This window comes from Castor canadensis, chromosome 2 (assembly GCF_047511655.1).
Source record: "Castor canadensis chromosome 2, mCasCan1.hap1v2, whole genome shotgun sequence".
NCBI lineage: Eukaryota > Metazoa > Chordata > Mammalia > Rodentia > Castoridae > Castor > Castor canadensis.
Genome location: NC_133387.1, coordinates 139,126,904 through 139,154,074, shown reverse-complemented (window position 1 = coordinate 139,154,074; position 27,171 = coordinate 139,126,904). Strand labels below are relative to the sequence as shown.

At 40.6% G+C, this 27,171-nt stretch overlaps 1 protein-coding gene across 6 annotated transcripts in view; it reads right to left on the bottom strand.

Annotated features, from left to right (window-relative positions):
• The window catches only part of Galk2 (galactokinase 2), a 118,625-nt gene that overhangs the window by 5,709 nt on the left and 85,745 nt on the right, over positions 1-27,171 (bottom strand). For all 6 annotated transcript variants that reach the window (XM_074065910.1, XM_074065908.1, XM_074065909.1 and 3 more), the window contains one exon: positions 2,359-2,560. In XM_074065910.1, coding sequence (XP_073922011.1) covers positions 2,359-2,560 — 202 coding nt within the window. The remainder of the gene's footprint in view (positions 1-2,358; positions 2,561-27,171) is intronic.

Sequence of the window (27,171 nt, the reverse complement as noted above, 5' to 3'; positions counted from 1 at the left end):
AGACACAACTGATTTTTTGCCAGAAAATTAATGCAGCAGGTGACAAGCCTAGTCACAAATATTTAGCTACCATTAAGAAAGGAATTTTCCATTCTATGCTCCTCTGCCTAGCTGCCTGCCATTTTCTCCCCCTTTTAATGATGTTCTAATAAATCTTTGCTTTCTCCTAATTAAAAAAAGAAAGTTTTCCCAAACAAAATTAAAAAATAAATAAGAGGTGCTCTTCCAAACCCACTTAAGACATAGCCACAAAATCATTCACTAGAACCACATTATTTAAAATGTGTAGACCTTTACAGCAGAGGACACTGGAGATTATAAGGGAAGACAATAAATAGCAGAGCTAGAACTCAACCTTCCCACCTTCCAGCCCCACTGCTTTGCATGACTTTGCTCCACATTCAAATGTTGGAAACCACGACAACTGAGGCTTCGCTTTGAAGGAGAAAAATACATTTAAGGATGGCCCACAGTCGAATGCAATCATATCTCAGAATAACTATGGGGGGAGGGGCAGGTGCAGCAAAGCACTGGATTGGGAGCCAGATTTTCCCACCAGCTCATGGTGTGAACTTCTGCAAATCACCTCTTGGTGCCGTCTCAGATCTATCTCTTCTGTTTGCTGCTTTAAAATCTTACAGTACTGTGAATTTGTGAAAAATGGCTGCCAAAAATGTGCCTTTTAGAGAAACAAGGAAAAATTCTCAGGCCAAAAACCTAGGAGTCATCTTGATTCCTCTTTCTTCCACAATGCAATTGTGTCTTCTGGCCAGACATATTTGACATCACTTAGCCTCTCCATTGCCCCCTTTCTGCTCTTAGAGCCCAAGTCTTTCCCACAATCCACAGGCCCCTGTGTATGGCTCCCAGTGACCTCTCTCACCTCATCACCTGCTGCTCTCTCCTTCCTTCACTGCCCCCACCATCCTCTTCTTTCTGAGTCTCACACACTATGGCCACATACACCCCTCAGGGCCTGCTCACTTTCTGTTCTCATTCATTCACTTCTTTTGGGTCTCTGCTCAGATACCACTTCCTCAGAGAGACTTTCTTCAACCATTTCCTATGAAGAATACCCATTCAACCCTGGCAGTCTCTTATCTCTTCTCATTTTTGTTCATTGCATTTATCACTGCCACTCAATTTTTTCTTTAAATTCTCATTTCTCTTTCTTCCTACAAGAATGGAAGTAAGTACTGGTTGATCAGTTGAAACTCCATTAGAGAATTTCAGGAGGCTGGCAAATGCTGTTGCACAGCTTTTCGGGTAGGATTCAAACCACCCCATTCCCTTCCAGGCAAAGAGGCCTCTTCTTCATTTCTGCACAAATCATCCCACTTTCTCCTAGTTACAGAACTGAACAATACTGGTCTGTTCCCCTCACTGTGCCCTTGATATTTTCAGAAAAGAGGACTCATAATGAAATAGGCTGTGGAAGGCTTTTTGGCAATTACTGAGCAAATGCTAACGTCAGCAGAGTGACTCTCAGCAATGCTAAGTTCAAGTCTCTGGACAAGATGGGTTTCTCAGGCCATTTGTGATCATAGGAGCTACTTGACTTCAACTTTTCAGGCTTGGAGTATGGTGGAAGTAGGGCAAGCCACAAGCGCCAAGTGGTTAATTGTATTTCCAGTACTAATTGTATGCAGCCCTGAATTATCTTCTCATGGTGAAATTACATCTAGCCATTTGAGAGTTCTCCCCATTTCCCTTTCAGTTTTCCCAAGGACAGTGAGCTCCCTCCTAGTCAGGGCCCACTCCCCTGTCCCCATTCTTTCACAATTATAAGAACGTTGTTTTCAGGTTTTGTGAAAGTTTCTCTCCTTACACTTCTGTCTCAACCATTTATAAACTGAGATTTCTTCACTCCTCATTTCCTGCAAATTGCCTAAATGAACCTGGAAGGCAGGAAATGCTGGCCATCAGCCACCCTCCCTTCACACACTTGACCTGTCAAGCTCAAGGCCCCCTTTTGGCTGTCTCCTTTCTGAATACAACTATTAGTCAAGACACCTGACAGGCGTTTCTAACACAGCTGCAGTGAAATACTTAAACGATCATGAGGAAGCAACAGTAGGGCCCCTGTCTGAGAAGAGCTGCCTTCCTAAAAGGCTTAATCATCCAAAGATGGAAAAATCCCTCTTAGAAGGCCCACTCCAAACTGACTCCAAACTCGGAGCCTTGTGAAACGACAGAACAAGGTTGGTTCTATACCATGGGAACCCCATCCAGGAAGTGAGGAAGGATCTTTATTCACACAAATTATGAAACTGTTGCCCTTTTATCATTAATTTAAGCAACATTCTTTCGTGGCATCCCTTGGTTCCCTCCCCACCCCCACACAGCTCTCAGCCTCACCGACAGATGTCCACCAGCTGGTCCAGCTCCGGGCAGCTGCACTCGTACATGTCCCGGCAGCTCCTGTGGCTCTGGTTCATTAGCTCCCCCAGCAGCTGGACTGTGTTGTCAGGTGCTTCTTCGCATATTTTCTTAAATTGGAACACTCGGGCAGCCTCGCTGTACACATGCTTTGCCCGCTGGTAGAGTTTGAAGATGAGCACTGAGGAAGGAAGGGCATGGGGGAAAAGATTAGAGTTACAGACTATCCAGTACAAAGAAACACACGGTATTTGTTTGCTTGCTTGTTTGTTTGTTTTGACACAGGGCCTCACTACGTAGCCCAGGCTGGTCTCAAACTTACAATCCTCCTGCCTCTGCCCCCTGAGTATGTACCACCACCCCAGCCATGATTCAATTTTGAGTGCTTCCATTTCCACCTTCCTTTTCAATACCTTAGATTTTCAATGAGTCTATTTCACTGAAAGAGTGTTTCATAGTTGAAATTTATCTATTTGGAATTCTGTTTTACTCCATTCTTGATACCGAGTGGAATCATTTCTTCATTCAGCACACCTGGACAAGCACATGCACTTAGTCTAAACCATCCCACAGGAAGGGAGAGGCAGCATGCACTGAGAACTTCCTGCATGTCAAATGCTTTTAGAGTGTTCTCAACAGCACCGGGACACGAGCAGGACCATCTTGCTTCACAGACAAGAGGAGGAGGCTCAGCAGAGTTAGGGGACATATCCGACACTCAAGTTGCATTCTTTCCACTATGCCCCATCAGAAAGGACCACCGAAAGTGTTCATGCTGGCAATCATGTTTATAAAAGCATATCCTAGAGAAACAACTAATCACAACTACTTATATAATAACATTTATTCATATTTTTAGATATGTACCTCTGTATACTGTAGCATTATCTATCATAGCAAAAAATAAGAATCCAAATGTCTAATCACAAGAGCTTTTAAAAAAAATTACTCATTTAAAGATATGACTGCTATAAAACTCAGATTCTAAGACAAAGTGCTGCATGGGAAATTGTTCATTATTAACAACATATATATATGCATGACTGATGCTGATTTTGCATATACAAATATACATATTCACGTACATTTCAAATTTTAAGAAGTGAATGTTAGCAGTAGTTGTCTTATGGCCCATCATGGGTGGTTTTATTTCCTCTTGACACACTTTGCCTACAATGGCTCTGTAATTCCAGTTACAGAGACTTGTCCTACTGTAGTGGCTGGGTCTATAAGCCTAGCATGTTCCTTTGAGGAACAACAGAGACCTTGCCAATTTCACACATGCTGTACAGTGGCTGAACTGGTGTGGTAGGTCTGGGAAAATTCTGGAAATTTTAAGGAAGTTCCCTGGCCTGGTAGAAAGAGCCAAGGCTGAGAATCAGAAGGTCTGTCATTTCTCATGAACTCTGACAGCCAGCTGTACCCAAGTTGCTACTTCTACAGAGCTCTGTTCCTCATCTTTAGAATGAGGTTGAGAATTACATCTCGGGATCCATCCAGCTCTCACATTTATATTCTATGAAGAGCTTCCTCCAAGCATATACCTTTAACATGCCCCCATATTGTCACCCTCTATAAAGAGAATGCTGTGACTATCACTACTGTCTGTGCTCCTACTTCAACTCTCTACCCCATTCCCCCTGCTCTCTGTCTCCATAGGCTGACCTTAGGAATTACACCACGGGTTTCTTGCTGTCTTATCAGAGGATGAGAGAAAACCACCAAGAGAAGGTAGGTGAGAGAGTAAACCCAGAGGATTTATTCCATAGCCCCCTCCTTGCAGAGCCACCAGGAACGGACTCTGTCCCTCAGCTAAAGGGCACTAAACTTCTTTTAGGGTAACTTTTCTACAGGACTCTTTTCTCCTGGGGCTGCCTCCAGGTCCCTCTCCCTTAAACTATAATTGCTTTCTCAGAAGTACCTTTACATTTTTACTTAACACAACAACAAATCCTATTAAAGATTCAGGTTACATTTTCTTCCTCTGCAGTACTGTCCTTCTAACTCTTAGACATGGATAAAAAGGTAGTCAAGGATAGAGCAAGTGCATAGCCATTGTTATGAACTGCATATTTGTGTCTCCCCAAAATTCCTGTGTTGAAACCCTAACCTCCAATGGGATGGTATTAAGAGGTGGGGCCTATGGGGAAGATTCAATTCAGATAAGGTAATAAGAGTGGAGTCCTACTATGAGATTTAGTGTCCTTATAAGAAGAGAAACTAGAACTACAAAGAGTAGGATAGAGACTTTACCAGACACCAAATCTGCTGGCAGCCTAATCTTGGACTTCCTAGCCTCCAGAACTGTGAGAGATAAATTTCTGTTGTTTAAACCACCTGCTATATAGTATTTTTATTATAGCTAATTAACCAAACAAATTAACTAACACACCATTCTTAGCATTCTTATGATTTATGTAAAAGCCTAGTGATTATAAGTGTGGGGCTAAATTTCCTATAAAATAATAATGAATAATTAAAACTTATCTTCTAAAGGTGTCCAGTGAGTCATATGAGACCTTAAATTTAGCTACTTGCATCAATGAGATGATGCAAATTCATGTGAGTTTTCCTATTCTCTTTCAAAGAGGACTTATATTTAGTCATCAAATCTACTCAGTCCTTTCCCAGTGCATCTTGTAATTATCCCTTCGTCCTATTCCCACTGCAATATCCAAATTTACACTTCCATTCTCTTTTCTACTGGACTATTTTGCCATGATCTGCTAATTGATATCCCTGCCATGATTACTCCTCCCTGCCTTTTGTCAACACTGACAGACTCAGCTTTGAAAACACAGCCTTACTCATGTTACTTACACCCAAAACCTTGGCCATTTCCCCAGTGTTTACCACAGTCCAAAATCCATCCTTCACCATGTTCAGTTCTAATAGGATCTCTTCCCTTCAGTCAAGCCAACCTATCTGTATTTATCCTAACACTCCTTGCTTCTGGATATACTCAGTAGTTTCTCATGGAAATAGCTTCTTGCCCTTTCCGTGTCAAAATTTTGCTCTTTCTGAAGGTTCTGATTACATTTTATGTCATCCATGAAGCCATGAGGACCTCAGCTGGAAACAATTTCTTGACTCTGAACTTGTACCATGCTTGTAGTCCTTGGCTTATCATTTGGTACTTATTGTACATTTTCCATAGTAATTGTTTTCCATATCTCTGCAAAGAGCTTGCAAGCTGCTGGAGAAAGACATCAGGTCTGCTAGTTCCATGTACCTCCCCCCCAAAAAAAAAACAATTCTCGCCTCACATCCGACACTGCCTTACATTCAGGAAATCAATGGGTGTTTACCATTGGTGATGATAACAATAAGCACTTTGTTTTTAACCCCAATCCAAAATCACAATACCTCCATCCAGGCAGTGTTGTTTAAAAAAAAAGAAACAAATGAGGTTCCACTCTTTAAAGCTTAACCAAGTGTTGAGGCTGAGGAAAAAGGACAATAAGGATTCCTTTTGTAATTAAATCTACAACTCCTGGCACCAACTATGGGTGAAAAATAAGTCGGGGAGGGGGAGGGTAACAAGTTAAATATAGAAATATAGGTGGGGAAAAACATGAACAACATGTTTTGTTCCACTGCAGCCAGACCACACTTCAATGTGAATGTGCTGTTTCCATCAATCACTTCCACTGAAATGGGGCTATGATTTATTTTAGCGTCTGGGTGTCAAAACATCCCAAGGGAAAAGTCTTACCAACACCCAAAATGCACTGTATGAAGAAATAGCACAGGAGTTTGTGGTAACAACTCCTCACAATCTCCCAACAAGAAAGAAAAAAGAGATGACTGACTGACGTGCAAGTGCCTGAGACGGTGCCAGTCACTTCATACCCGTTAACATAATCCAGGTGGTAGAAGAGACATTTTGAAAGGAAAGAAACTGACTCTAGTAACTGTAGTTTAAGATTATTCTTTTTTAAAACTTGAGGTTGAAACAAAATATTTATAATACCAGCTTTAGGATTCCATATGTTTCAGTTTTACTTTCTAACTCCTTTACCTTCCCACACCATCTCAGACCAAGTTACAGAATCGGAGCACTGGAGGGAGAGGTGAGTACTGTTTCCTTTTGACTATAACGTCCCCTGGATAAAGAAATCACCTAGTTTGCAGGTCCACTACATTTATAGCTACAGCCCAAAAGGCACAATAAAGCAACATTCTCTATGACCATAAAACAGTGCTTTTGGGTCAGCAAATCACTGCACAAGTTCCAATGTGCAAAGACTTCTTTTACTTTGAATAATAAAAGACATGACAGTGGAGAAAATACCGTAGTCAGGTCCATATGTCCATCACCTATGTGAACAATTTTTAATTACTATTTTCAAATAAGTTATAGGTGACTTATATATTTCCCCCTTACATCTGTTAAGTGTGACCCTCTGTAAAATAAGACACTCTCTTAAACATTGCATTGCTGTCACACCTCACACAACTCCCACTGATTCCCGAATGCTGTCTCAGAGCAGTCATATTTAAATTTTCCCAGCTGTTCCAAATTTAAATTTCAGTTGGCTTACACTAAACTCCAGAGTCCCCACATTATATTCAGATGTTATATCTAATAAGTCTCTTTTAATCAAGAATTTACAGTGACTTTTTAATATTCTGGAGTCTCATGTCATATGCATGCACATTTCAGGGCCATATCCCATAATAAAAGTCAATATAGTTGTGTTAGGGATATTATGCTTTGATTTTCCTTTAGGATTACATATTCCTTTCAGATTAAATATTTGCCTTTAGGATTAAATGTTCTGTGTTAGAAACTGTGCCGGGTATTGAGGGGGTGGGGAGGAGAGGGAGGGGGTGGAGTGGGTGGTGAGGGAGGGGGTGGGGGCAGAGGGGAGAAATGACCCAAGCCTTGTATGCACATATGAATAATAAAACAATAAAATAAAAAAAAAAGAAACTGTGCAGAGATATGTTTTCTCTTAAACCTTAGTGCTTCGCTTGGGACAAGAAGCACTCAGAATGTGCTGAGAGAGATTACTGGAGCCTCACAATCCTGGCAGCAACTTGTGTCCATTTTCTCCCCACAGAGGAAGAGGTGTGGCAAGCCTTCGGAGTGGGGATGTCTAATGAAGGCTCTTGCTGGCACTCCACGGTGCATGAGCGATGACTGCGGCTCGCACCCCTGAACGGTAGTAACGCAAACAAGAGAAAGGGCAGAGAGGGCATCTGTTTTCAATTGCAATCTAAAGATCTTGCCAGAGGCTACACAACTTGGAGACCACCCTTTGGGAGGGAAAGCAGCTCTGTGTTGGCTGGAAATTGCAAATGCTCTGTGCATTTGGGGCTTTGGCTCATTCCATGCCGGCAACTCATCAGGCCTCTTGTACAGACACCAACAATCCAGGAAAACCTGAAACTGTGTCCACATCAGCTTTCTTCCCTGTCCAGTTAACTTTATAAGCAGATGTTCCATCTGTCTATAAGCTCTTGTAATCCTGGAGAGCAATTATTACATTAAGGGATGAGGGAGCTCCTTCTTACTGTGTTTCTGCATGCAGTGTGCATGATTACTTCCAAGGCAAACTCAGCTTAAGAATACAACACTGATGCTGTTTTCCTGTAATAGAACCAGTGGGCTGTCTTATTCACAGGAAGTCTGAGGCTCTAAAGCAGGGCATACCACCTAGATTTTGGAACAGTATTTTTGTTTTGAATCTTGCATAATTACTGAATTGAATCCTACAATCATGGCACTGATTCTAAAATCTACATGTCTGTGGTCATCCACATTTGAACTGCAAAATAAATATTTCATTTTGTTGTTGAATAACTTTGACATAATAAATTCTATTTGCTAGCTCTAAACTTTTCTTTCTTTCTGACTCCATCCCCCATCGCCTACCCTTTCCCTAGCCACACTGGCCTTGCAGTGCACCCCACAAGGGCTCCTGCCATAGGTCCAGCACAGTAGCTGATTTATTGACCTGACATGCTCTTTCTCCTTCAACTCTCAGATGTCATGGCTTCAAGGAGACCTTCCCTCCACTCCAATTGGGAGCATTCCTCCCCACAGACACACGTTTTCTCCATTCTATTTTATTTCCCCAACACTTAACACCATCCAATATTTTCTTGTGTGCCCATTTGTGTATGGTTTATACAACTTCATACAAAAAGAAGATCAGCTCCAGGACAGCAGAGGCCTTTTCTGATTTCATTACCATTGTATCTCTAGCAGCTACAATAGGACCTGGGCAAACCTCCTTCCCTCTGGGAAATGCCATAATGAGTCACTATAACTCTTACAAGCAAATGTGCCCCCCTCCATGGGAACATTGCTAGCTCTGTATTGCATTATACTCTGTCTTCATGGAGTTTCTACTCTTTGGTCTTAATTGTGTTCCCCAGACATACAGAAACACAAGGTAGCCTTCAGATATCTGAAGCCAGCTCTCATGTCTTACATACACACTGTTGAGGATCCACTGTGTGCCAGCTCTAAAATAAGGAACCAACAATAACAAAGAAGATATATTCTTCACTCTCAGCAAGTAATATGACTACTGGAGATAAATCATCAGAAAAGACCAAGGGCAATACACACTAAGGTAGCTCCTTACACCTGAAGTGGAGGCTCAAAGCTATGAGGGCATCCTGATCTATGTTAACCTAAAAGCAGAGCCTGGGACAAAAAAGCTGGGTGCAGGTGGCAGGACTCCAGGAAGCAGGGTGAAAAGAAGAAAAGTCAATAAAGGGGTTTGATGAGCAGGCTCCTAACATGGACAATCTAGGCCCAGTTACTCAGAGGTCTGTCTTAACCATGTAGAATGTACCTTAAAATTGTCCCACAAAGGATGGAAAAATAGGCACTAGCCTATTTTTTGAGTGTTGACCAGTTTTTGAGTGTTGCCTCCAGGAGGGGTTAACTTCTCCACAAAGATGTGCCTGGATGGACAGCTGCCTCTAGTGACTTTGGGAAATGCCGCAACTCCACAAAGAGGCACTCAGACCATCTACTTAGCTGGCATGGGCTACTAAAAAGTGTTGAACTCAGGCAGCAAGAGAATGCAGCACAGTGACCATAACCTTCATGGGGGCAGTAAAAACAGTGCAGTGTAAAAATCTGAGTAGCTCTTCAGCAAACCAAAGGACTAAGAAAAGGATTGAGAACCTAAGGCAGAAAAAACGTCACAGGCAAAAACATGGAGATTTAAAAAACATGATGTTTTAGAGAACACACATGACTTTGATTTGACTGATGTGTGTGAAATGAGATGAAGAAACAGAAGGAACAATGAAAGAGAAAACTGAAGTGGGAGGCAGCGGTAAGCTGCCTTGCTAAGGCATTTAAATTGCATGCTTTCTGCAAGTGGTTCTTGGCCTTAAAGCAATGACCCCTCTCCTCCATGTGAGTACACAAATACTCAAAATGTTTCATGAAGACCAACATACACACAAACTCCATAAATCTATGGTTGGATCCAGATGAAGATTTCAGCTTAAGAAAGCATCACAGGTTGTAGCAATTATATCAGTCAAGATTCTTGTCTGTAAGCAAGAAAGCTACACCAACTAACTAAAAAAGGAACTTATTTGGAAGACGTTAGGGATTTCACAAAATCTATTAGGATTTATTGCATATTCCCTATTAGAGTGTGAGAAAACCAGGGGGGGAGGCGGTCAGAAGTCAAGGAAAGCAATAGTGAGGAAAGCTGCCAACATTCCACAAGAGCAGTCTGGATATGACATTGGACTCCAGATAATTTATTAGCTGACTTGTGCCTTCCAGACTCAAAAACTCACACATAACCTTGACCTAGGATGGCAGAGGAGCCTGGAACCCTTGCTCACATCCAAAGAGGCAAATCTGACCCCTCACCTTCCACCACCAGAGGCAAGACCCTCCCTCTTGCCAACATACACAGCAAAGATTTCTCAGAGCTGAGAAAAGGCTCAGAGGCCCAGCCAGGAGCACCTGCCCTCTGTCTCCTGCAGCAGTGAAATGCTTTGACTAGCTTTTGAATCCCGTCTCCAAGACCCACCACCCAGTTTCCCTTGTAGGACTGGATTTCAAGAATTCCACCCGCTTTTCTTGTGAATACACCTTGGTCTGTGTTTGCCATTTTATTTTTTTACTTCATTTCATTTCATTTCCAGTGCTGGGGATTGAACATGCTAGGAAGTAGTCTACCACTGAGCAAAACCTCAGCCCTATGTGTGCCCCCCACCTCTTCTTTTTTTTTTTTTTTTTTTTAAACTCAGGGCCTCATGCTAGCTAGGCAGCCACTCTACCCCTTGGGCCACTCTGCCAGCCCATGCGTGCCCTTCCTAAAGGGTAGTTTGGGAACTGACTGCAGTCCTGGTTGTTGATCCAATGTGTGCAAGGGAGAGTAAGGCTGGCCTCTCAGTGCAGTGACTTCCTCCATGTAGCCTCATATTACCAAACTACATAATGGTTTATGAATTCAAGAGAATTCAGAATACTGATTATTCAGCTAATGAGCTAAAAGGTGACAAATATTTTGGAAACCAGACTTCACCTCAGAATAGTTAATCAAGGCAAAGTAAATTTGCTTGCCTGAGAGAATTAGAAATCTTTATCATCCGAGAGTATCATTAATCCTTCTGAGGCTCTCCTCCCCCCAAATACTTTCCCAGTGCTTGAGGGAGAGCCTAAAACATTGCAGCATGAGCTGCCTTGCACAATCACCTAGCTGCATGCTACTGGCCAATTTCTCTGCAAAACAGAAAGAGCCACTGGCCTAAACCAAGAGCTGGTTTCCAAGAACAGCAATTCAGAAGTAGATGGGAAACCACTTCAGAATCCACTCTGGGTTCTCTGTTTTCCTATGCAGCAGTTATAATAAGTCCCTGTTCTGAGGCCTCGACTCTTTGGAGTGTTTAAGCATTATAATGGAAAAACACTATATAATCCTTATTGAAGTTGGACTGTGGTTTCAAATTTATTTTCCTAGTAATAATATTTTTCATAAATGTGAAGTTTCTGAAATGGTCAAACCCACAAAGACTAAATTGCTGTTTTCAGCCACATTAGTACTCCATTCCCATGCTGCAAAAATTAAATTAAATTAGCATTTTACATTTAAAGGGGAAAATCTTTAACTACCTGCTTTTAAAAGCAAAACCACCAATGAAAAAAATATATGCGCACTGAACACAAACCACATTAATCCATGGAAAACTGCATTCCAAGAGGCATTTGTGAATATTTTAAAGTCCTCAGCATTACGCCATTTTGTCTGCGGAGAGAACAGCACCCACATGTTTATAGTTTCCCTTTCTCAGATTTCCAAAGAAGCAAGAGCTAGCACTGCCTGCTTCATCATAAATCTGACTCCTTCAACTTTGACTATAGTCACCCTCACCTGCAATCTACACTGGCAATACTAAACACCTGTGAGTAACTCCACAGTCATTCACACGATGAGACAGAGCCTATCGCCCCCTTCTTTCCATTCTGTGACTACCTCCTTAGTTTGGATTTGTATCCTATGTCTGAACCACTGCATCACCTTCCAGCTGATCTCCCTCTCACCCCTAATCAGCCTACACATGGCTGCCATAACAAACTTCCCAAATCGCCATCTTGATTGTGGCATTCCTAAGTATTAAGTTGCATGAGTCTCTAGCAAAATTTTCCATTGTCAGCACATTAAGGCCCCTGAATGTACTCAGCTCTTTCCTACCTCTTATGGCATGGTTGTGCCACTACTGCCCCTGACTCTACTTGAAATATCCTGCCCCATCTGCCTGTCCACCACCAGCACAGAGTCCCAGACAGGAAGCCCAGCATCAGTGTCCCACATGGACTGATTCTGCGATTCGCAATCACCCTGGATACCACGTCTTTCATGAAGCTCTCCAAGAACAGGAGTCAGAGGCATCCATCCTCCCAGCTTGGGACAGCTCTTTAATACATGGTTTCCTTTCTAATTATAGTCATCACACACTGCATTAGGAAGGTAGGGACTGCTCCCTCTTCACCTTAGAGCCTCATAGAATGTTTTAAATATGGCAAGTTCTCAATAAATGTCCTTCTGCTCCCATGTCACCAACAAGGGAAGAAACTGAAGCTGCTTCTCCAATGGGCCCCATTTTTGTTTCTTTCTCTTTCTTGGGAGAGGTACCTCCCTGCTAACTTCCCAGAACTTTCCTACAACGTTGTTCTTGGAAACATGAAAAAAGACAATGATCTCAAGTCATTTGAACAGGAGCCTTGGGAGTTGGGAAGGAGACTTGGTCAATGCAGAGCCCAGTGAAAGACTGTGGGAACAATGTCACACTTGCCTACAGCTAGCCTGTCCTGGTATTTTGACATAAAAGGGAATGAGTTCCTGTCTTAGCTTTTTTCTATTAATTGAATTACAGGCAAAAAATGCAAAAGAATAAAAAGGGATGAAAGAGAAGCAAAGGGAAAAACAGTGCTTATCTGACAAATGGTTAGTATATTTCCATCAGGACACTTTAGTAATTACTTTATTGTCGTCTTCCCACCAAATGCTAAATTAAATGAGGGCAAGGATGATGTTGACCTTACTGCATAGTACCTAGCACAGTGCTGAAGTAATTGGCCCTCAATGGGATATGTGTTCAGTCAGGAGTAAAGATCTACTTCTATTTACTTACTCATTTGTACCCAATGTGACCCAAACAGACAGAACACAGGAGCACTTTAAGCAAATGTGAAACTATGTTATCTGCCATGAAAACAAAACAAAAACCCATACATAGGCTGCTACCCCGAGTTTTCCTTTGAAAGATATGCACTGGAACAGACCAGGAAGAGTGCCCTGGGCACTGGACAGAGGTGACTGGAAGGGAGCACTGACCCATGTGCTAAATGTGGCTCTCTGAATTTCCTCATGGCAAGTATTGAAAGACAATACAGCAACCTGAGGGTGTAGTCAGTGATAGAAGGCAAACTTAAAGACAATACACTTGCACTGTACTGGAACTTGCCAAATGTGGTGAGGTAACGGGAAAATAAAAATGTTTTGCACTCACAAGCATCTAATGAGGTGTCCCAGTTCTCAACGCTCACACAGTACAACTGGCAACACCATGAAAAGGTAAGAGAGGACACTGCCATTTTTGCGGTGTGACTGTATGAGCTCTCCAAGGGGACAATGGGGGAAATGAGTGCATGCAGGCATGAGTTTGTTTGTGGTTTCTCTAAATTTGTGTCTAAGTGCTTTTCTGTGTACACATATCAGCCTCTCTCCTACTATCAGACATTCTTCTCCTATATTTTGCCCCCTTCATCTTCATCCTCACTGTTGCCTTTCCCTTCTAAAGCTGAAATACAGATATGAAGCATATATCTATTTCTTGCATTAATTATGTAGAATTTTACATTTCTTCCTAGAATATTTTATAATTTCTCTATCATATTATATATTATATGCCTTTCTTGTGTAGGTAGTCTCTGGTCATTTTTTGCTGTTCCATCCACTGATGACAGAATAAAAGTCAATCTTTGTGGTCTCTCTACTCCAAGCCTTTCTAAAGACAGTATAAGGAGCCATTTTCCTCAAAATTTTTAAAATCCTATCCAATGTTTCTCCCCTGAATGTAGAGTGGTGGCCTGTTAAACTTTCATCTATAACCTCCATATGGTTAAAACTGTTAATACCAGTATTGATACAATGGACTGTTATTTTTCTTGTCTTACTATTGCCATTTGGAACAACCTGCTAAACGTCACTAGATCCAGTCACAATTACTTACGTGGAAACAAATGGCAAAGTGGGTAGGAAACGGAAGGCAGAGATACAGCTAAGGTCATGTCAACCAAAGGGAATACTGGATATATTTCCTTTGACTTAAAGACACATACTTACAAGTTTAGAGATTATAATTTTTCCTTCCATAAGGCAACCAGGAAGAGCAGGACCAGCAAGGCTAGAAGCAAAAAGTATTTGGGACTGAGGAGGGACAGGAACCTCAGGTCAGAGCCGAAGAGGCAACAGAGTCAGATGGCAGTGGTCACAGCTGAGGAGCCCAAGGAGGCCAGTGATGCTGGAGCCACAAAGGCAGGTGGGTTGAAGAAAACAGATGGCAGTGTCAGGAAATTAAACACATACATGGGGAGCAGGCAGAAAAATAAATATACAAAGAATAATAAGAGGTACTTTTTATGCTTCAAAGGTCTGTGTAGGGTACCTGGTGCCACGTCAGCTCCTGCATGTTGTGACTTATCTGCTGGTTTCAGGAACCAGAGCCATGGCCACCCTTAGCCTACTGGGATAAAAGGCAGACTACAGTGTTGGCCTACCCACCAATGTCTTAAGTCCTAAACAATACACAACATACAACACTGGTATGATTCCAACACACCAGTCCTAGGCTCTACCTGCAGAAATTGAAAGTATTAAGATGCTACATCTTGAGCCAGGCACCGTGGTTCATGTCTGTAAAGTCAGCAACTTGGGAGGTGGAAATAAGAGAAGCACAATTCAAGGCCAGCCTGTGCAAAAAGTTAGCTAGACCTTATGTCAACAGGAGTGGTGGTACTTGCCTTTGGTCCCAGTTACACAGGAGGCCATGCAAAATGTAAAAAGCAAAAAAAGGGCTAGGGGTGCCTAGCAAGCACAAGGCCCTGAGTTCAAGCCCCAGTACTCCTGAGAGAGAGAGAGAGAGAGAGACAGAGAGAGAGACAGAGACTACTTCTTTTTAAAATCATACTTAATCAGATATGTTTGATTCAGCATTCATCTTTAGTTCCTTAAATTCTTGAAGAGAGAAGGGAAACCAAGAGGAAGGATGGATCAAATACACCTGGAAAGGAAAACAAGAAGGAAGCACCATTTCCACTCCTAAGTTACCTGACATACCTGCTCAGCTCATTTTTTCTCCCGGAAAATAAAGTAGGAATGTTTACTCCTGTCATGAACCTGTCCTCCATGGCCAGAGAGCTAAGAAGTCATTAAAAGCTAAAGAAAAAAAAAAATACCAGGCAGAGAGGAAAAGAATAAAGACTAAATGAAAGCAAATTTTCCCTAAATGACTTCCAAAACAACTTAAAGTATAATATCTTTTGTGTTTAACAAAATAGTTAATATTTGATTTATCCTTTCATACTTTGTTTCATAACATTCTATTTATTTACTTCATCTTGTAAAAATGAAAATACACAAAACTAAAGGACCCTGTTGTTTGGTCTTATCACTAGAAGTTCATCAAACAAATTTTAAGGATTTATGCTCAACCAACATCTATAACCTCCAGGAGGGTCTAGACTTTCCTTTGTAATTTCTTTTAGCTTTTTATGGTAAGCTTTTCTTCCAAAATACTATAAGAACAACTGAACCTATTGAGATCATAGAGTTTAAAGTCTAATATCTTACTAGCTATTTTTAAATCAATTTCCTTAATATCTGAGAACAGTTAATTGGGAATTTAAATTACTGAACTGACCTTTTTATACTGTAAAGCATGTTTCTGCATTACCATTATAAAACAAACTGCTTCTCTTAGACTTAACTGAGACACCCTAAGAGAACTGCATTTTCATCAGCTGTGAAAATCCCATAGCATTTCTCATGGCTTTTCTATACCAACAACAGCTCATGCACATATGGCCAGCCTGACATAAGAATGTAATGATGGCATTTGCTATTGATAGGTGGGATTGTAAATTAGTCCAGCCACTATGGAAACCAGTATGGAAGTTCCTCACAAAAATCTAAAAATAGAGCTACCACATGATCCTGCTATACCACTCTTGGGCATACATCCAAAGGAATCTAAGTGAACACACAGGAGAGGCACCTGCATACCTATATTTATTACAGCACGATTCACAATAAACAAGTTATAGAATCAGCCTAGGTGCCCATCAACAGATGAATAGATAAAGAAGATGAGGTACAAATATGTGTGTATATACACACACACACACGATAGAATACTATTCACCCATAAATAATAATGAAAACAGGTCATTTGCGGGAAAATGGATGGAACTGGAAATCATCATGTTAAGCATGATAATTGTCAGAAAGACAAATATTGCACATTTTCTCTCATACGTGGAATCCAGATTTAGGGCTGAGAGTATAAGAAGGCCTATTGGGAGAAGGAAGGGAAACAGGAAGAATGGGAGAGGGGGACAAGAGATGGTAATAGGGGCTGAATATGATCAAAGTACATTATATACGTGTATGAAAATGTCATGATGAAATCCATTAAAATGTACAGAAAAATAAAATGAAAATAAATAAATTCTCAGAAAAAAAGAACAAAAGAAAGAGAATGGGATTAAGTCAGAAGACTAGGATTTGGGCTTGTATTACTTCTGTTGTCTTGGCAACACACATAACTCCATCATCACGTTCCTCATCTGTGAAATGAGGATGACCATGTGCACCACAGTTGTTGTGAGATTTAAATCAGATGATATATGTGAAGAGTGTGATGTGTAAACCATAAGAAAATAGCAAGAAGCTTTGTTGGTAGTTTGGGGCCTAGGGGTGGGATGCTTTGTTTTGTTTTCTACCATGGACTCTGGGTGTCCTCTGAAAGGGCATTCTGTGCCAATGCCCTGTGCTTAATCAAAGGCCCTGGTTAGCACTCAGGACTTTGGAGGTCACAGGATTCAAACAAATTAGTCGGCAGTTGGCCAGCACTCTGTCAGCACATGGTCACAGGCAATGTTGATAATCCAGGCAACAAAATTTATGTCTGGTTCAGCACAGTGCAGCTAGGCGGCCAGGCCACCCCATCCCAGAGCATAGTTACAGACACCCCCAAAAGGAATGCTCCTAATACATTCTCCCTCTCGCAACTTGGTATCCAAACTATCTGGTCCATACTTACCTTAGTTCCCATTTCCTCTATGAATTTCTCTATTTGTCCTCTAATGTGTGTCCTTGACTGCCTCCTGTGCCTGACACATGTGTTCATCTCTCCTGGATCTGGCCACAGCTTCAACTTTTCCTCTTGGGTCATACCTTACAAAATATCCCTCCCAACTAAGTGTGGTTCCTGAGCCTCTAGGACCCCAGACCACTAGACCACACACTTAAACAATTCCTACTGGTAGGCAATGCCCAGAAAGAACACCTATTCCTAGCCAGTTCCTGATGATACTTTGTAGCCATTCTTTAGAATAGCTAAAGGAGTTGAGGATTTTGTTCTGTGTGTGTTTAATTTCAAGGGTCTCTTGGCATTTCTAAATCTGATTGTTAGAAATTTGGAAAGAGAAAATTACAACTGCACATGGACCTTTGAGGAGTCTGGCTGGTTGAGCAGAAGCTGCAGGCCAGTTTGATTTAAGCATCTCTCCCTACACTGTCACTTCAAGGTGAATACCTCACAACTCCAGGTGAACAAAGTAATTTTGACAAAATAAGAGCACAGAAGGTAGAGTCTCTATGTCCCTAAAAGGCATGGTGTTCTATAATGGAAAAATTAGCTCAAGTCAAAGCTAAGCATGTTGAAGTATAGGCACCCAGAGTAAAGGGGAAGTGGACCCTCCAGAGTCTCCTGCTGACATCATTTGTCTTTTTTGCCTCCACTAATACAACCTAAATACAGTATCATCAACAATAGTCTTCTAAATGATTAATAAAAAAAATTGCTTAAGGTCTTAAACCAAACAAACCAAAAATTCAGAAGAATAATCCAAAGAGATAAAAAGATTTGGGTCCCTAAAATACAGCTGGAAATTTGGCTGGGGTTAGATGCTAGAGTTAGAAAGTAAATCAAATTACATTAATCTAGGCAACTCCAGAATCCATAGTCTCATTTATGCTCATAGTTTCTTTTTTTTTTTTTTTTAAATCTACTCAGTAAGTAAAAGAGGAAACCTTTTGAGGGTGATAGAATTACAAAATGGATTCATCCTTTGTTTTGCTTTTTTTTTTTTTCTTCTTTTTTTTTTGGTGGTACTGGGGTTTGAATTTAGGGTGTCCTCTACCACTGAACCACACCCCCAGCCATTTTTGCTTTAGTTTGTTTTTAAGATATGTTCTTGTGCTTTTGGCAAGGCCAGCCTCAGATCATGATCTTCCTACCTCCACCTCCTGAGTAGCTGGCCCATAGGCTCAAACTATGACTCCCAGCTTCTTTCTGAGGTATGATCTTGCTAGCTATGACATGAGCTAGCCTCCAATAGCAATCCTCCTATCTCATTCATTCATTTAAGATAGATTTATTGAAAATAAAGAAAACATAAGTAAGTCATAGAAGTGATACAAGGGAGACAGTGGAGTGGTTATTTTAGATAAAAAGATAGAATGAAGCATGTATCATTTTTACAAAAACAATGAAGTCGTTATTCTTTAGGGAAAAGACTTGAATATTTACATAGCAATATATGTTCTATGATTAGCAAATTATCCTCTGTATTTTCCCCAAAATACTAAAACAGGAAGGGGAGGGAAGATAGGCAGGTGCAAAAAGAAATACAAATACAGATAAAGAGAATAGTTTGTGAGTTGAGAAGTATAAGGAAAAGATAAAAATTACATTGAGATTTTCAGGTACATAGAAACTAAATTTCAGAAAAGGGGGAGATCTGAAGGCATGACTCAAGTGGTAGAGTGCATTTCTAGCAAGGGTGAAGCCCTGAATTCAAGCCCCAAAAGAAGTAAAACTTTGGGCTGGCAGAGTGGCTCAAGCAGTAGAGCATCTGCCTAGAAAAGAGGGAAAGTTCAGTTAAAAGAACACTGTTGTTTAGGATTAAAAGCCCAGAGGTAAGGCCAAGCTTCCGAGAAGTAAGGGCACAGGCTAAGCCAGGTAACACTGCCCACATCCCTATACATGGAGTCAAAAGGCAGACAGGACAGAACAGAATGCAGGCTGAACTGAGAAGAAACTTAGCATGTTAAGGCAACTAGTAATGGTGAGCCTCTGAAGCTTTCTGAATAAGAAGTGACAGCAAGAAGAGGGTGCTTGAGGAGATTCCAAGATGGCGGCTAGAGGTAGGAAGCAGAAAGCGACCCTCCTATAGTGAAATCTTGGAGAGACGCTGGAGACACACTTTGCAGGCATAATCACCGAGAAAAGGCATAACTTTGACTCCTCCACGTCTCCAGCCGGCGCAGAGAATCTCCACTTCACGTTAAACGGAGAACTGAGGAGGCCCCCGGGCCGCCAGTGGCCGGCGCCCATACGGCTAGGGAAGACGCGGACCAGGTGAGCTTCGCGGTACCGCGGTTCCCCCACAGACAAGCCTGGGCCAGAGCAGCATAGCCCCCTGGACAGACTGACCTCCACCCGGGAAAAAAAGAGAAACTGAGTACTAAGCAATAAGAACAGTTAAGACACGCTGGAAAGAGGGTGGGGCGCCCTGAGCGCTGAAGATTGGGGGAAGGGAACCCTTCCCGGGACTGTAAATAAACGAGCCGGGCGGCCGGAGAGGCTCTGGCGGGAGCGGGGCGCGCCAGCAACCAGGAGCAGGGACGCTTGTGAGAGGAGGGAAGACCCACTTCCCACGTGAACTGTAAATAAACACGCAGGCCTGACAACGCAGGGCAGTGTCGCCTTTCCCAGTGCTTGGAAAGGGAAAAGCCTGTAGCAGAGGCCCCCCTCCCCCGCACAGGAGAACTCTGAGCAAACAAAGCCTGTGGGACCAGGTGAGTGCTAAGCTCACCCCAGAGATCTGCATAAATAACGCCGCCAGCTACAGGCGGAGAGCAGCAGGCAGGCAAGCCACAGTTGCAGATACCACTCTCAGAACTGCCTCCAGATGCGTTTTTTTCTTTTTCTCCCTACCTTTGATGAGAGAACAACCGAATTACACCTGCAAGCCGAAAAACTTACTGAAACTATTGCATTTGAACTGGGGACACTTGGTGGGGCTTTTTTTTTATTTTTTCTTCTGTGTGTGTGTGAGTGTAGTTTTGTTCTACTTTATGCATCCCCTTTGATGAGACAACTACAGAACAACATCTGAGGCACCAACTCCAGGACTGGAGATTAAGACGGACATCCAAATTATTAAGACTGAAATTGCATTGCATATAAACTTGGAAGTTTTTTGGTTTTTTTTTTTTTTTTTAATTTCCTATTTTCCATTTTATTTTAATTCATTTTTATAAATAGATATTACTTTCATATACTTATTTTTTATTTTTTTTATCTTTGATTTTCAATCCTCTCTCTGTCTCTCTATTGTCTGTTCAGCTTACTGTCGATTAGTACACTAACACTCCCTGTTTATACCTTTGAAACTCTCTTGTCTGATACCTTGTTCTGCTTTCTCCCTCTTGTCTGTATATTTGTTTTCCCCTTTTCTTTAACTTCTTGCTTTCCATCTCAGCTCACTCTTCCGTTCTCAATATTACCATTGTTATTATTACAAGCTAGAAAATACTTAATTACACACAGTACAGGGACAGTAACAACACCAAGGACAATGACAGGAAGACAGAAAAAACAAGGAAACCAGTTCCCCCACAGCAAAAAATTAGTACAGGAACCAGAGGGGAATGAAGAGAACAGAAACTCAGAGCCAGACTCCAACAAAATGAAGATAAACTATGCCAAAGGACCCAATGAAGCCTACAAGAATAATTTAAAAGAAGACATACTACAAGTACTCAATGAGAATTTTATAGAGATGATACTGGATAGGGTCAACCAAAATGTACAGGAGACACTCAAGAAATTCCAAGACAATAAAAATAGAGAATTTGAAAAAGCAAAAGAAGAAATAAAGGAAACCATAGAAGCATTGTATAAACACCAAAGTGAAAGAGAGAACACAATGAATAAATGGATAAATGAACTCAGGACAAAAATAGACAACAATAAAGAAGAAAACAGCCAGGATATGGAAAACCTCAGAAAAAAGAACGAAACAGAACTGCAAAACAAAACGGAAAGCCAATCCAGCAGAATAGAACAAACAGAAGACAGAATCTCAGAACTTGAAGATGAAATGGTAATTAAAGGAAAAACCGAAGAACTATTAATTAAACAACTCAAGACCTGTGAAAAGAAAATGCAAGAACTCACCGACTCCATCAAAAGACCAAACTTGAGAATCATGGGCATCGAAGAAGGAGAAGAGGTGCAAGCGAAGGGAATGCGTAATATATTCAACAAAATAATAATGGAAAATTTCCCAAATCTAGAGAAAGATATTCCCATACAAATGCAAGAGGCCTCCAGGACACCAAACAGACCAGATCAAAATAGAACTACTCCACGACATATCATCATTAAAACAACAAGTTCAGAAACTAAGGAAAGAATATTGAAGGCTGCAAGAGAGAAAAAACAAGTAACATACAAAGGTAAACCCATCAAAATCACAGCAGACTTCTCAACAGAAACATTAAAAGCAAGAAGAGCGTGGGGTGAGATCTTCCGGGCACTGAATGAAAATAACTTCAACCCCAGGATACTCTACCCAGCAAAGCTATCATTCAAAATAGATGGAGCAATAAAAGTCTTCCATGATAAGCAGAAACTAAAACAATATGTGACCACAAAGCCACCATTACAAAAGATTCTGCAAGGGATCCTGCACACAGAAAGCGACACCCAACTTAACCATGAAAAGGCAGGCAGCACCAAACCACAGGATAAGAAAAAGCAAGACAGTAGAGAGTAACATCAAGTTAGGTACACACAATCAAACCTTCAAACAACTAAGATAACTAAATGGCAGGAATCACCACATACCTATCAGTACTAACACTTAATGTCAATGGACTTAATTCACCCATCAAAAGACACCGTTTGACAAAATGGATTAAAAAAGAAGATCCAACAATTTGTTGCTTACAGGAGACTCATCTCACCGACAGAAATAAGCATATGCTTAGGATGAAAGGCTGGAAGAAGATTTACCAAGCTAATGGCCCCCGAAAACAAGCAGGAGTAGCAATACTTATCTCTGACAAAGTAGACTTCAAACCTACATTGATCAAACGAGACAAAGAAGGACATTCCATACTAATAAAAGGGGAAATAGACCAAAAGGAAATAATAATCATCAATCTGTACGCACCCAATGTCAACACACCCAATTTCATCAAACATACCCTAAAAGACCTAAAAGCATATATAAACGCCAACACAGTGGTTGTGGGAGACTTTAACACTCCATTATCATCAATAGATAGGTCATCCAAACAAAAACTCAATAAAGAAATCCAAGATCTAAAATATGCAATAGATCAAGTGGACCTAGTAGATGTCTATAGAACATTTCATCCAACCTCTACACAATATACATTATTCTCAGCAGCCCATGGAACCTTCTCCAAAATAGATCATATCCTAGGGCACAAAGCAAGCCTCAGCAAATATAAGAAAATAGAAATAATACCGTGCATACTATCTGACCACAATGCAGTAAAAGTAGAACTCAACAACAAAAGTAAAGACAAAAAACATGCAAACAGCTGGAAACTAAATAACTCATTACTTAATGAAGAATGGATCATCGATGCAATAAAAGAGGAAATTAAAAAGTTCCTAGAAGTCAATGAAAATGAAAACACAACCTACCGGAACCTATGGGACACAGCTAAGGCAGTCTTGAGAGGAAAGTTTATAGCCATGAGTGCATATATTAAAAAGATTGAAAGATCCCAAATCAATGACCTAATGATACATCTCAAACTCCTAGAAAAACAAGAACAAGCAAATCCGAAAACAAATAGAAGGAGAGAAATAATAAAAATAAGAGCTGAAATCAACGAAATAGAAACCAAAAAAACCATACAAAGAATTAATGAAACAAAAAGTTGGTTCTTTGAAAAAATAAACAAGATCGATAGACCCCTGGCAAACCTGACTAAAATGAGGAGAGAAAAAACCCAAATTAGTAGAATCAGGAATGCAAAAGGGGAGATAACAACAAACACCATGGAAATCCAGGAAATCATCAGAGACTACTTTGAGAACCTATATTCAAATAAATTTGAAAATCTAAAAGAAATGGACAGATTTCTAGATACATATGATCATCCAAAACTGAACCAAGAGGAAATTAATCACCTGAATAGACCTATAACACAAAATGAAATTGAAGCAGCAATCAAGAGTCTCCCCAAAAAGAAAAGTCCAGGACCTGATGGATTCTCTGCTGAATTCTATCAGACCTTTAAAGAAGAACTGATACCAACCCTCCTTAAACTGTTCCATGAAATAGAAAGGGAAGGAAAACTGCCAAACACATTTTATGAAGCCACTATTACACTTATCCCAAAACCAGGCAAAGACACCTCCAAAAAGGAGAACTATAGGCCAATCTCCTTAATGAACATTGATGCAAAAATCCTCAACAAAATAATGGCAAACCGAATTCAGCAACACATCAAAAAGATTATCCACCACGACCAGGTAGGCTTCATCCCAGGGATGCAGGGGTGGTTCAACATACGAAAATCAATAAACGTAATAAACCACATTAACAGAAGCAAAGACAAAAACCACTTGATCATCTCAATAGACGCAGAAAAAGCCTTTGATAAGATCCAACATTATTTCATGATAAAAGCTCTAAGAAAACTAGGAATAGAAGGAAAGTTCCTCAACATTATAAAAGCTATATATGACAAACCTACAGCCAGCATTATACTTAACGGAGAAAAATTAAAACCGTTCCCTCTAAAATCAGGAACCAGACAAGGATGCCCACTATCTCCACTCCTATTCAACATAGTACTGGAATTCCTAGCCAGAGCAATTAGGCAAGAAGAAGGAATAAAAGGAATACAAATAGGTAAAGAAACTGTCAAAATATCCCTATTTGCAGACGACATGATCCTATACCTTAAAGACCCAAAAAACTCTACTCAGAAGCTTCTAGACATCATCAATAGCTATAGCAAAGTAGCAGGATATAAAATCAACATAGAAAAATCATTAGCATTTCTATACACTAACAATGAGCAAACGGAAAAAGAATGTATGAAAACAATTCCATTTACAATAGCCTCAAAAAAAATCAAATACCTAGGTGTAAACCTAACAAAAGATGTGAAAGACCTCTACAAGGAAAACTATACACTTCTGAAGAAAGAGATTGAGGAAGACTATAGAAAGTGGAGAGATCTCCCATGCTCATGGATTGGTAGAATCAACATAGTAAAAATGTCGATACTCCCCAAAGTAATCTACATGTTTAATGCAATTCCCATCAAAATTCCAATGACATTCATTAAAGAGATTGAAAAATCTACTGTGAAATTTATATGGAAACACAAGAGGCCACGAATAGCCAAGGCAATACTCAGTCAAAAGAACAATGCAGGAGGTATCACAATACCTGACTTCAAACTATATTACAAAGCAATAACAATAAAAACAGCATGGTACTGGCACAAAAACAGACATGAAGACCAGTGGAACAGAATAGAGGATCCAGATATGAAGCCACACAACTATGAGCAACTTATCTTTGACAAAGGAGCTAAAAATATACGATGGAGAAATAGCAGCCTCTTCAACAAAAACTGCTGGGAAAACTGGTTAGCAGTCTGCAAAAAACTGAAACTAGATCCATGTATATCACCCTATACCAAGATTAACTCAAAATGGATCAAGGATCTTAATATCAGACCCCAAACTCTTAAGTTGATACAAGAAAGAGTAGGAAATACTCTGGAGTTAGTAGGTATAGGTAAAAACTTTCTCAATGAAACCCCAGCAGCACAGCAACTAAGAGATAGCATAGATAAATGGGACCTCATAAAACTAAAAAGCTTCTGTTCATCAAAAGAAATGGTCTCTAAACTAAAGAGAACACCCACAGAGTGGGAGAAAATATTTGCCAATTATACATCAGACAAAGGACTGATAACCAGAATATACAGGGAACTTAAAAAACTAAATTCTCCCAAAACTAATGAACCAATAAAGAAATGGGCATGTGAACTAAACAGAACTTTCTCAAAAGAAGAAATTCAAATGGCCAGAAAACACATGAAAAAATGCTCACCATCTCTAGCAATAAAGGAAATGCAAATTAAAACCACACTAAGATTCCACCTCACCCCTGTTAGAATAGCCATCATCAGCAACACCACCAACAACAGGTGTTGGCGAGGATGTGGGGAAAAAGGAACCCTTTTACACTGTTGGTGGGAATGTAGACTAGTACAACCACTCTGGAAAAAAATTTGGAGGCTACTTAAAAAGATGGACATCGATCTACCATTTGATCCAGCAATACCACTCTTGGGGATATACCCAAAAGACTGTTACTCCAGAGGCACCTGCACATCCATGTTTATTGCGGCACTATTCACAATAGCCAAGTTATGGAAACAGCCAAGATGTCCCAGCACTGACGAATGGATTAAGAAAATGTGGTATCTATACACAATGGAATTTTATGCAGCCATGAAGAAGAACGAAATGTTATCATTCGCTGGTAAATGGATGGAATTGGAGAACATCATTCTGAGTGAGGTTAGCCTGGCTCAAAAGACCAAAAATCGTATGTTCTCCCTCATATGTGGACATTAGATCAAGGGCAAACACAACAAGGGGATTGGACTATGAGCACATGATAAAAGCGAGAGCACACAAGGGAGGGGTGAGGATAGGTAAGACACCTAAAAAACTAGCTAGCATTTGTTGCCCTTAACGCAGAGAAACTAAAGCAGATACCTTAAAGCAACTGAGGCCAATAGGAAAAGGGGACCAGGAACTAGAGAAAAGGTTAGATCAAAAAGAATTAACCTAGAAGGTAACACCCACACACAGGAAATCAATGTGAGTCAATGCCCTGTATAGCTATCCTTATCTCAACCAGCAAAACCCCTTGTTCCTTCCTATTATTGCTTATACTCTCTCTACAACAAAATTAGAGATAAGGGCAAAATAGTTTCTGCTGGGTATTGAGGGGGGGAGCGGGAGGGGGTGGAGTGGGTGGTAAGGGAGGGGGTGGGGGCAGGGGGGAGAAATGAACCAAGCCTTGTATGCACATATGAATAATAAAAGAAAAATGAAAAAAAAAAAAAAAAAAAAAAAAAAAAGAGGGTGCTTTAAGAACATAAATTGGCAGTGAATATCCTCAGCATCTATTAAAACTTCCTCACCTCTTCACCAAATAAAATTATTTCATTTCAATCTTCACCTGTTCTACAGTTTTATTTAGGTAACTTGCCATCACACCAGATTCAACAACAGAGAAAAAGAAATGAACTTGTTATCTTGCCTCCACAATCACTTTCCATACTATAATTCTGTAATTTTCTCAGCTATCCATATCTTGCCTTGACTTACCTTCTATTGCTTACCTATTTCTTTTCTTTTTTACTTCCTCCCTCCACTCCTTCCTCTCTTCCTCCTTTCCTCCCTCTCTTCCTCCTTTCCTTCTTCCTTCCTTCCTTCCTTCCTTCCTTCCTCCCTCCCTCCCTCCCTTCCTTGACATAATTCCAACTATTTCTTTTGCAGTCTTGAGAATATACCAGTTGAGCCACCCACCAAAAATCTCTTCTCAGGCTTTTGTTATTTGGTATACAGTAAAACTCATTTCCAAATGGGCAGGTAGTCTATTTGTAATCCATCTCATACTTCACACCATGTCTCTTGACACACTTTCTTTAATACTCTACTCCTTAAGGTTCTGTGTCCCCATTCAGGCTCTAGTTTCTAGAATAGCTTGTCAACTCTCTCAGTCTGGGCAGCTCACAACTTTCTTTGAGCCAGCTCAAATCTGAGCCCTTTTCTTCAGGCATTTAGCACTCCATGCTTTCAGGGCACTTTATTTTTCAGGGTACCTTTATTATAACAGGTACAATCTATATGTTTGCATATAATTTATACATTTGCATATATTCTAAGTTTGCGTTGTTATTGGTTTGCAGCACTCTCCCCTCT